At 44.0% G+C, this 11,918-nt stretch overlaps 2 protein-coding genes across 2 annotated transcripts in view; both read left to right on the forward strand.

Annotated features, from left to right (window-relative positions):
• Positions 1-6,433, forward strand: part of T265_05036 (hypothetical protein) — a gene marked incomplete at both ends in the record, with an annotated part of 10,611 nt that extends 4,178 nt beyond the window's left edge. Inside the window, 2 exons of the mRNA XM_009169936.1 lie at positions 1,734-2,190; positions 6,126-6,433. Coding sequence (XP_009168200.1) covers positions 1,734-2,190; positions 6,126-6,364 — 696 coding nt within the window. The remainder of the gene's footprint in view (positions 1-1,733; positions 2,191-6,125) is intronic.
• Positions 6,434-11,501: 5,068 nt separating this feature from the next.
• The window catches only part of T265_05038 (hypothetical protein), a gene marked incomplete at both ends in the record, with an annotated part of 11,490 nt that continues 11,073 nt past the window's right edge, over positions 11,502-11,918 (forward strand). Inside the window, one exon of the mRNA XM_009169938.1 lies at positions 11,502-11,577. Within this exon, the coding sequence (XP_009168202.1) occupies positions 11,502-11,577 (76 nt within the window). The remainder of the gene's footprint in view (positions 11,578-11,918) is intronic.

Below are 11,918 nucleotides of genomic sequence, written 5' to 3' on the forward strand. Positions count from 1 at the left end.
ACGAAGTGTGAACGAATCAGATTGCGCCACAGGAGTCAGGATTTGGTTTGACTGCTCTTTATCATACGATCCAAAACCCAGCATCTGGTAAATAGTGAAGCTTTTGGACCTGAATTTCGGTTATCATCCTGCAAAGTCAATGACGGGACGGCTAGTTCATTCCAACAATAAAACGACAGTTTTGCCAACCGGTCTAATCCAGAAGCGACAATGAATCTACAAGCTTGGGGATAACTCAGTAACTCCAATTAGGACTTTCTGGGGAGGAGAAAGTAAACATTAGCTTAGCTAACCTTTCCATTATGCTACACCAGACCGCCTCGCGGTACAATATTTGAACTATCGCAGTGCGTTATTGCCCAGACTTAACCCACTACTCATGAGGTTCCTTGAAGCTCGTCGACCAAATCCATGTGCATATAAGAGCGTTAGTTCAAATATGTCCAGTTCGAGCGAAAGTAAAACAAGCTTGATGAAAACTGGGAGACTTCGCCCGCCTGGTAAGCCTCATCCAGGGCAAGACCGGTCGTGGACTGTCGAAGAGCTTTCAATATAATTGTGGGAAAAGCGTTGGGTCTGGAATTTCGATCCTTTTCTCATTCACCGGGTTACAGCCGGTCACAGCAGGTTTACATTGTGTCATCGTCCGGCTGTGTATGGTCAACACAACACTCTGACATATTGCCGAAAGGGTTCAAGCGTGAACAGTTAGTGTCAGTGTGAAAAGGCCAGCCTGATCGCGCTGATGAATGTGTAGGAGGAATTCAGTGTATGGACGGGCGCAAAAGCGTTTGGACTTGCACACTTAAAACGCATGTTCTGGTGACGTAACGAAACTGCCTAGCTCACACAAAAAATCAGTAACTACAACCTGAGTTATCAGTATACCTTTCAATTGCAGATGGTACAATCTTTAGCCCATCGAAGTCCAATATTACGCTTCACGAACCACAAAAAATGAATGATGCTTAATTTTGTTGTCGGCGGATGCTTGGATGAGGTTGCCAATGAATGCCCGGTTAGTATACGCTGATTTCCACAATTCGGCTTCCTTAAGGAAAAATTTGTCATGACAGGTTTTATTCCACTCAATCTTTAGCTACAACTCCACAACAATTGGAGTGCTCGAAACTGCACCGATCAACCACGCGGTTCGAACCCGGCATGAGCGTTAACTGAACTTAGCGAATTACCAAACTGGGTGTGCTGGTGAATGCGCGTATGCGTGCTTGTGTGTAAATGCCAGTGATGGGTGATCATGGGAGTGTTTGTGAACAGGCTCAGAACGCTTTGTACGGCAATCCGAATAAGGCCTGTAGCACAAATTAGTCAGCAGTGGGAAACGAAACGAAACTATACAACCCCACTTCGTATGTGTGTGCAGTTAGTTTCATCTCCTCTGGTTGCCCCGCAACTCATCGCTTGACACTTACGGTTGTCGGGTTGTCTTGTTAACACCACGTCATGTTTATTTCACGTCTGTTCTTGCTCCGGTCTTACATAGGCTGAGGGGGAATTAGCACATTGACAGTTATGAAAACAAATCTAGTGAAACGTACAATCTCTCGTGGAATACCGCAGGCGATTGTAACGCCGTATGATACAAAACAAAGTTTTATTCACCTACTCTGAAGAAACTTGCAGATTTGACTGGGTAAAAATTGCAGTGAGCTTTCTTGATTGTTTCAGTTAAAAGTGATGTTTAGAAATTCCTTGATTTGCTAATTTTCTAGGTTATTGGAGTTCGTCACGTTGGAATATCAGGGTCGGAACATGACGCCACAGGTCACTACATGTTCAGAACTCAAATGATCGGACCGTTAGTCGCGCTTGTGTTTGAGCTCTACATTGCCAATCCTTCCTTGTTTGCCTTCGAGTTTTGGACAGGGGAAGAATCCGATAACAAGCAGCGTTTATTCTGGCCCGTCCCGTCAAACGAACCTGATTTAAAGGAAGAAGTCATCGAGCATTCTTCGTGCGAAGAGTATCCCCACTGTCTGTACCGGATATCAGTCATAACAAGACAGCTGCATTTACCAGATCAAGAAAGGTTTGTCATTCTGCGTAACCGATGGGTTACTCATACCCTTACATCTTTGGAGACGTCGTCCAAATCCTTGTCTATGAGTCCACCCTCTCTGATGCGGAATTGTCGCAGTGTGGTCAGGAGGCTTCTCATTAACCGATGCAGTACGTTCCGTTGCCGCATATGTTATGAGGCTTGAAATGCAACCAGAGGGTAGACACAGTACACAGTAATCCTCCTAGAGATACAAGTAACCTGAAAGGTCTATAGCAGCGTTCTCCTCGAATCGTTAAGTAGAGTATGGTCCCTCAAAAGGAAGACCAACATGTTACAAGAGAACTGTTCACCACTTTCAAGACAGCGATACCGTTTTCCATGGGTAGGGTCTTTGAAAATCGAACACGCAGATCCATAGTGGGCTGGGTTGTCAAGATGCTTTCGGCACACTTATAAGCAGCATCTCTCAAAAAAAACTACACTATGATACCTTGTGTATAATATCGGCAGAAACAAGTGGCGGTTATTCACTTCAAAAATATTATAATTCGGAGATTTATTTTGTCAAACCATTAAAGCTAAAGTCATTTGCAAGTGAGTTTAATACACCAATTCCCCGAGCTATTCCATCGCTAGCCAGTTTTCTGGACCAGATTTGTGGGATCTTCTAAACACTCCATAGAACATGATGGTCTATGGCTGCACCCTGCCGTGATTAGCCTGAAGGGCTTATTCATGCAAAACCACACTCCGTGTTGGATTGACACTCTAACGGGGGCATTTTCGCAGGCGAAATTTGTAAAAAAAAACGTACCAACTGATGTGCACATAGCTACTCGTTGCCGCAAATATTATTTAAGCATCTGAATTGCTGAAATTCCCCGTGACATTTAAATTTGGAACACAGAAGAAGCAGTCATCCGAGATCATCTTAAACTGTCATCTTTCTCTGTTCTTTGGTGTCCCAGGTTCGTTTCAGTTTAAGTTAGACAGGGAGGCGTTAAATTCCGACTATTTAAAGGTGTCCTATCTTGAGGATTCATCATTTTAGCCTTAAAATGGTAAAAAGGTTACCGAAAATACAACTGTGAACCTGGCGGATCTTCCGCACAGAATTTGCTCCAGTGTATGCGGCTTGTCTACCTAAAGCAGACTACTAAGTAGCGAATAGATTTCTTGGATATGGCCCTAGTGGTCTGGTAACCGTGGTTTGCAACCGGTGAGCATTTCCTGATTAGATGAACGTCTTTCTGTACTAGGTAGGCCACCAAAAGCCTAGAAGAGACCAAATAGGGTTGTACAGCGTAAACCCAAGATAATGGAGTTGGCACTCTGTCGGATGGTGTCAGCCGGCCCAAGTATGGTGATGTATCAGTGAACACCGCTAGTTGTTCGTTTACACAAAAACACCGGTGACGTCAGACACTGCTTTTACTATTGTCTGTTTTCTCAGGGCGTGATCATAGAATTTAACTTGCGAGCTACAGATACGGGAGATCATAAGAGAGGGCAACCCTTCAAGTCGGTATGACATCATTAGTTTTCAGTCAGCTCACATGATCCCCAAAGCATATAGAAGTGTTTGACTTGGAAACTCAGGTGTAAAGATTGGTAACTGATGGAGGTACGAAAAATGCTCAATCATCATCATCATGCATGACATCAGTGTTCAACACTGATTCCAGAATAGTGAGTAACTACAAGTCACCGGCTGTCGTCTTAAAGAACCCCAGTCCAACGACACTCTTGGCGGTAGCAGGTAGGCCTGAGATGACAGCTATGGGACACTTGTCAGCACCAATTTTTTTGTCTTCTTATTTCACACCGAGCATTTCTCGCCCACCTGGAACACCTCACGTCTATCACGATTGCTGGATGCTTCCAATGAGGCGGTAAACAAAGCTACAGAATGCTCATCAAACATCCGGCTGAAAGCACCTTCCGGGATCGTCAGGTCATCGTGACATTTCCGACCCTTTTCCTCAGCAGAATACCACTTACAACATCCCGGTGAGAGCCGCCTACTGAGAACATTTGCCATCGGTTTAAAAGGGGTGAATCTAGCCGCTCTCTCATGTGACGACTACAAAAGCTGCTGAAAAGACTCGCTCCAAGCAGCCACCGTTTGTCCCTTGGAGTTTAGTATCGGAAGGCTGAGAACCCTAACAAACTTGCCAAAGACAGGATCATCAACCACATTGCGCAGTACTTGGCACTGCATAAGGCGGCGTAACTCACTCACTTTTCACTGCATCGAGAGGGGTAAACTCAGACTTGTATTATGTAGATTGAATTTAGCTGATTTGGCGCCCTTCGTTGAACGCAGCCAGCCAAGAACAGACTGCCTGATATAATTAACTAACCTTTTGAATGTACTACGGCTGGAATAGCCAAGCACGCGCGAATGTTTCAGGCCCGGTTATAGGTAGTTCTTCATGGTCGTCATTTGTTGGCGAGGCTTCAGCGGGATATGCGTCAGCTCAGTAAGCAATTTTGCCAGCTGCTTTTGATTGTTACATACGCCTTCCCAGTTGAAAGTAAATAAGACGTCTAAATAAGCCATGTTCTTTATGAGATGAGTGACTAGTTCCTCAATGAGAAACAGTGGTTCGGTTCGTCCGTCCGATGTTTTCGATCCCCACAGATCACCACTGCTTTCATCCTTCAAGCACTGAATCTTATATCAGCCTCTCCCACCTCAACTGCATGCTTCTACACAGAGTGAGCTGACTTTCTGCTCACACCACTCAACCGTTAGCGAAGGCGCAACCATCCAGTAAGGTGTCACGTAGCTGATAGTCCAGGTGTCGCACTAACAATTAAGGAATCTCATCCATCGCCTCGATGAACAATATTGGGGAGAGTGCACCTGTATGCAATACTGTTCGGTGTTCTGAAGTTGGGCTGCAATTTCCTTTGTACACTTCCATTCGCAGGCCATTAGGAACAACATACAGTGCATCTTCCACTATCCCGTATTGTAAAGTCCGAATTGTGGTATAGTTAGCTCAACCAGTCTGTTCTCGGTTGCCAGCAGACGACGAGCTTGCGGGTGGCGGTGTAGAGAGACAGGTACCAGCGCCATCGGAAAAAGCTCAAAAGTTCAATACCAGTGAATCATCAGAGTTGGGTTCCAAGAGCGACACCGCGCAGCCCACGGTTTGTTTCATTCGAGCCACTGGGCGAAAAGTGCCACAGAAACACACGCAACCTGGTTTTCATATTGATAGCCAGTCGACCAGCAAAATATTGCTCCAGGCTAGCGAACGGCGCGCTTTGTGCACCAAAGACACATGAATAACTGTGAAAACCAAACTAGTTTGCAAATGAGTGTATTTCTCGGAAACAGTGCAATTTGGGTTCAGGTAGAACATAAAGTTGATGGAAACTCGGGGACTGCGCCTACCTGATGAGCCCCAAGAAGGTCGAAACCGGTCGTGGGCTGTCGAAGAGTTTTCAGCAACCTTGTGAGTAGTTTCCATTATGAAAACTGTGAACTTTATTTGACCTGCAACCACCAAAGACTTTCACTCGGCAAAGCTTATCTACTCTGTACTATGTGAAGTGGCCGCTGTGGCAATGCTGACTCAGCCAAATTTGCCGGCAATCGGCTAAGACGATCAACGCCGGCTACTTGAGCGACTACGTCCTCTTCAGCGCTTTCATGGACGTGAATTTGACGGTGGGATACCAAACCAGCTTTCGATTTGCAGCAGTTGCCACAGTCGCCACGCGTGAGCCCCGCGAAACTCTCCCGTTTACTGTTTGGTACTGGTGCGAAGGTGCGCAGTGATACTGGTTGCCCACTCTCGGAAGCACCGTAAAAACCAATAGAGTTAAACTGCCTGGTCTGGAGTTCCTGAACGTTTAGCTCACTCACGTTGATTTCAAGGCTACCCAGCAGGAAAATCGAGGTGAGTGAAATACCAGCAGTGAACTGTCCTTAGGACACACTTGGTTGCTTGTGGTCACATTGTTGAGTACAACCTTTGATATCGATTCACTCAAATCCTTGTTAAAACCTTTTGAAGTGTTTGTAATATCCCAACTTATTGCATGTGTCTAATGCATATTTTTTCATGCAATTCGCACTCTTTCACAGTTGAAAGAAATGTACAGTTGAACTATGTACAACTGGTACGGAGTTTACGGCAACCCCAAGCGATCGAGCAATTTCTACTCTATCAAGATATCTGGGATGTTCCGGACTGGGAACAATATTTAACCGACGGAGAAGGTGCCAACATGCCTTATGGGATACGGCTGTTGACGAAACGAATAGCTCTGGACACTGGGGAAACGGGCACACTGATTGGTCATCGGTTCATCCCGGATCACTAGTTCTAGTCCCGCTGTCCTCAGAACCTATTTTCACACTTCATTGACATTTTGAATATAAATGCATTCTCTTAATCAGTCTCGCTTATATGGGACTACAGTTCGACCAGACAGAGTATAGCGAATCCATCCCTTTTTGACGTGTCTAAACATCCACTGATGTACGTCTGAAACTCAGTGTCCAAGAATTCAACGATTTTTTTTCATGCACGGATCCAATAGGTCGCTGTTTTGGATAAACCTCCATGTGCAACAGGGCTGAATTAATAACATTAAAACCACGGAAATCCCAATTCTACTGCCCACCTTGTTGAAGCCACACCAGATCCGAGCAGCTATGATTCATGCATTCAGTATGGGAAAACGGATCAAAGTTGGTTGCCCGGCCGCTTTGATTAACACTTAAGCTGCTCATGTGCACGAAAATATACCCACATTTGACCACTTGTGAACATCGGTACGAACTTGTGTTGAAGGAATGATCTGATCTTAAGAACCAAATCTGGAATCCGAATAATCAGACTATCCGTAAACTGGTTGACGCCCTTTTATTCTACACATCGCGTAAAACGCCTAGCGATGAAGGTTAACAGTTTGCTCTAGAATAAAATTGGGTGCAGACTGATTTAGTGACATGCAAATAGTATTCTGGAGAACTGGACCCTATGATGTGTGCTTCAGAGCTTTTGTCAGGAATATTTTTGCATTTTGGAATTTACAGACCAGCTGACGCCAAAATGTCGTGTAAACCGGCTACTTGTTAGTAGCCGGGAGTTGCAAAATAGTTTTGAAATTTCTCACGTTACAACAGTCCTAATGCCATGTGCAGAGATGGCTCATCCCCAAGGTCATCATCGGTGCTGCACGTTCCGGATAGCAGGTGCGTTGTCGGAGCTCACCAAACACGGCTTAGCAACATACGGCCAGTGGAGTGCGGCTGAAAGTGTTCACCAACGGAACACTGCCATTGGCTGTATAGAGCGAACAAGCAAACGACCATATTTGACCATGTAGTCATCCCATATATTTACATAGAAGTTCTGTATGCTTTGTCCTGACGATACAGCCGTGCCCAGTGTTTTCTGTCTTCTCTTTACCGCGTAGCCTGGCAGGCTCAGTGCAGATGTCATGAATAGATGGCCACCCACTCACGATACACTCAGCCAGGTCGTGGAAACCGCATATATGGAACCTACATCTTAGTGCGGCTCATCGGCACTGCATAAGGTTAAGAGACAAAGTCTTTCAACAGTCAGTCAGCCAATTTATCAGCTATAAACAGAACTGATATCTAAACAGGGGCGTCTGGATTTTCGTAATAAAATCAGTAACCACATTGCCCTGTCACATGACGTGAAACTGTCCGCAGCAAGTGTTCACCGTATAAAGATGTCTGTCCTGAATAGTGAAATCCATTTCCTTAACCTGGGTTTGAGCGAAATCGTAGTTTCTGTAAAAAATAGTCCTTTTTAAAAAAAAGTTCACTCGTCATGAGATTGTTTTTCACTGCCAGATATAGTGAACCTTGTAAACGATCTTCTAAGAATGAGGACTCAAAAGGTCAGCGTTAACCAACTGCGTGATTACCAAACGCTTGATATAAATACTAAGGAACAATCCAAACCTTAGTAAGTGGTGTGCCTTTTTTCATTAAAATGAGTCGGTTAGACCAAGTGCAGGCACATACGGTGGTGCGATTTACAACTAGCAGTGATGGGAACTCGAGTAATCTGATTCAGCATAAACGACTGAAACCACCTGAGTATCTGCTCTTGTCCCACCGCTGGTGGAGGAAGTACCCGCACCACAGAGTGTGCGCTGTCTCATCTATCAATTGCTTCACGTGCTTACTCGAATGTCAACTTAGCTTATGAGATCCAGTTTCGGCTGTCTGGTTTTTTTATTAACCTCAATGGACGCCCACACAAATTATCAACTGACTGCGCAATTTACAAGAGATCACAATCACAAAGATGAGGAAGATTGGTGGAAGTTATTTTGCCCGAACGCACGTCATCGATTGTTTTGGTCGCCAGAGATTGATCCGGTAACCGAGGAAGTCTTCATGCTTTGTAGATGCAAATAAGATGGAATGGTGCTCACTGTGAAACGGTGGATACGATTGATGAGGCATGTCAGTAGTGTCTTCTCGTAAATACGTTTCACGTCTCTTGAAAAGTGAGATCTTTTACGAAATTTGTGGAATCGCTTTGTGGCATTTGCTTGCATTTGAGAAACAGTCAATGAATATCCAAGAAAGTTCAGGAAACCGCGTTCAAGAAGAAGATAGATATTCAGTTTTGTAAACAAGACGCATATGAGAATTTTGATGACCTGTTCAATAGTCTGTAACTGTTCCACTTTGCCTCTGCATCGAAGGCCTTCTTCCTTTCAATCGTAGTTCCATTAGCCAACTAGTGGAAGTTAGGCATTCGTCTGAAATCTCTCCAAGAGGCCTAACTGTTCGAAATAACGGCAAACGCGTAAACAAAGCTATGCCCGGATTTGGACGAACAGGTTGAACTCCATCTGAAATCGAAACAAGCTGTATGCTGCATGACCGTTAATTTTCACTGTACAGACAACCAGTGGCTGTTTGAATCAAGGGAATAAACACATCACAGCTCATTAAAAAGACTTCGAAAAACTAAACATTCAAATGAAAATGGAAGTCAAAACGTCACTATTATGCGACCGATCCCGTCTCAAGTTTGTCAGAAACTTACCTAGCGAGCAACACTTTCGCAAAATCCCGTTTAGCTCCCCAAAACCTGTAGGAGGTTACTGCCAGGTGATTCAGTCAATCACCAAAACTACCAAGTCCGTATTTTCACTCCCATTTTATTTGCGACCGGTGACTGGTCACCGCTTGTGATGCACATCAACCTGGGGGTTGTAACGTATCAGGGATGAGTGTGTTACAATACTTTGAAACAAAAATAACTCCATGGAAGCTCGATACGCAGTTACTTTGTTATTCTGGACAGTACACAATCACCAAAACTACCAAGTCCGTATTTTCACTCCCATTTTATTTGCGACCGGTGACTGGTCACCGCTTGTGATGCACAGCAGATGGAATACGTGCCACGTCGTGTCTTGGGAAGTGACGTACAAATGGAGAAACATCATGTATCCAGCTAGTCTCGTTTTGACTAACAAATGAGCCTCATTTTCTAGACAAAAGGTCTAACCAAGCCCCAGATAATTTTATTTATCCGGACGAGACCCCACGTATTGAGACCGGGACACCCCGGTTTGCTCGGATACAAAGCAATAAATAGCCGCCTGTTGGCTAAATTTAGGTTTTATGGCATTTCTGACATTGTGGACCGAGAAACATGGAAACCATAGTTCACCTCATCCGGGCCGGATTATACACAAAGGTCTGTTAGTGCTCAAGTTGTGACGTAATTAAGTTGATTATCAGTAAGTAACAAGCACCAGCAAAAGTCTGTCTTACTAGAATGTGATGAATACAATAATTAGGTACACTTGATAGAAATAGACACAATCCGAAAAGTGGAATAAGCCAAAAAGTGACTTATCGTTTGAGGACACTTGTTGAGGGTTCCTGAGTGAAGTTCCGGACGCAGCATAGCTGCTACACGTGTTCCGTAGTTGTCCGTGGAGACTCGCGGAGCTCTGTTGACTTCCTGTCCTGTGCGCGCGAGTGTTTTTGTTGAGCCTAGTTGTATGCCTATTTATTGTGTGCAGTGTGTCCCTTCATGTTTGATCCTTGCACGAACGGGTATACAATTTGACCTGATGTTTTGAAGTTCATAAGCCTGGTGCGTTACGCAAGTAAACAAAACGGGATGAGAATTTGTACTCTACAAGTTGTCGGCTAAGGTTGAGTGACCTTTACAGGTCGAAAGGGGATCGGTCAGTTGCAGACTAACGCAACAATGAACATATACTATGCCGACGTTTAAGACCACTTAGTAAACCTACCAAGACAGAGGATTCTTCCACTTGCTTTTGGGGTTTGTAAGCAAGTTCTGGTAATAAGTTCCCTCAGAAGAATTCCACTGGAGTACTACGTAAAACCTTTAGCAGGACTAGTCATTTAGGACTAGTCATTTAGTTATTCTGCAATTTCCTATAGATGTCGTTTACATATCCCAGCCATATCGGTGAAGATATCTGAAAAATAGTGTTAGTTGTCCAGTAAGATTTCAAAGTCTTTATCCAGCTACTTGATGGAGACAGGACACCTTTTGTGCTTGGCTGGAATTTCTCTGTTTCATTAATTTTATGTGAAATTTCGACCCCAAATTGAGGCCTTGTGTTTTATGACTTTCCGGTTATATTTCTGAACCAAATGTCTATAAACATGTGTTTATTCTTCATACTAGTCCAACACTAACTATTAAAAGCCGAGCTTGAAGTGCAAACATACTTAAGTTGTCATTTTTCTTCGAACGATACGGGGCGAAAACGAACACAAATTTTAACTCTTTCCTTCACACTGGACTGCCTTTTGAAGACTGCCGACTTGGTTTAGACTATCGTTTACAGAACGCAATTTATCGGAAAGCGTCGATAGTACGAGATGTCCTAAGTGATTCTGAGCGTTCGGTTTTCCACCGCTATCCACTGGCATACGAAATCCCCGTATGAACACAGGATATAGGGAATAAACAACAGTGTATCCACGTTTCTCGATCCCTGCACATAAAGAGATCATGGCCTGCCAGAATACTCATCATTACCACGATGAAGTCAAATTAGTCTGTAGTCTTCCGAAATATGCGGCTCAAACCATGCATCTTCACACGCCACGCTGCACTAGGTGAGTATCGATGTAATTTTTTTTCAAACCAGGGGCTGAAAGTGACTGTGAAATTTCACTAGTCCTAACCATTACGCTCAACTGCTCTCTTTTGTTTGTTTTAGACTGGACCCGATAAAGTTATCGAATTCGGAGGCAGAAAATGATACACTGATTTTCGGAAACACACTTTACACCCGCCTACGGTGCACCTCAACCAAAGAATAGATACACCAAACTCAATCGAACAGCTTGATTTACAAGTGCATAAACGTGATCATTTCGATCCGAGGAAGGTGGCTGGAGACATGTGCTCAGTGTGAATATATAAAGCAGGATAGGGCCACTCTACCAATAAAAATAGATATGCAAACAATTATACTACTTATTGGTGTATGCTGCTGTTCCCAAGTGCGAGGACAACCAAAGTGGAAAGATTGCTGTGAGTCCATTGTTCTCATTTCGATTAGCGTGTCATTCAAACTTATTTACGATATATCAGACCCGATTCAGGGAATTTATAGCAGCACTGTGGGTTTTTCTCTAAGGTTTTCACCTACACAATATGTATCTAATAGCACCCTTACCTTTCTAACGTCTAATCCTTTTCTGAAGCAAGGATCATGGCAAACAGAATACCCTTACTAGTTTGGAGAGGGTCCAGTCCAACAGAAGTAAACTGTTCAACTTCAGGGCAAAGCTCTGCTAACAAACGACTGCCTTACTTGTATCCTTGTGTTCATTTATGTTCGAGCTCTCACTTTTTAACTAGGAGTATACACA

Source organism: Opisthorchis viverrini, assembly GCF_000715545.1.
Source record: "Opisthorchis viverrini unplaced genomic scaffold opera_v5_91, whole genome shotgun sequence".
NCBI lineage: Eukaryota > Metazoa > Platyhelminthes > Trematoda > Opisthorchiida > Opisthorchiidae > Opisthorchis > Opisthorchis viverrini.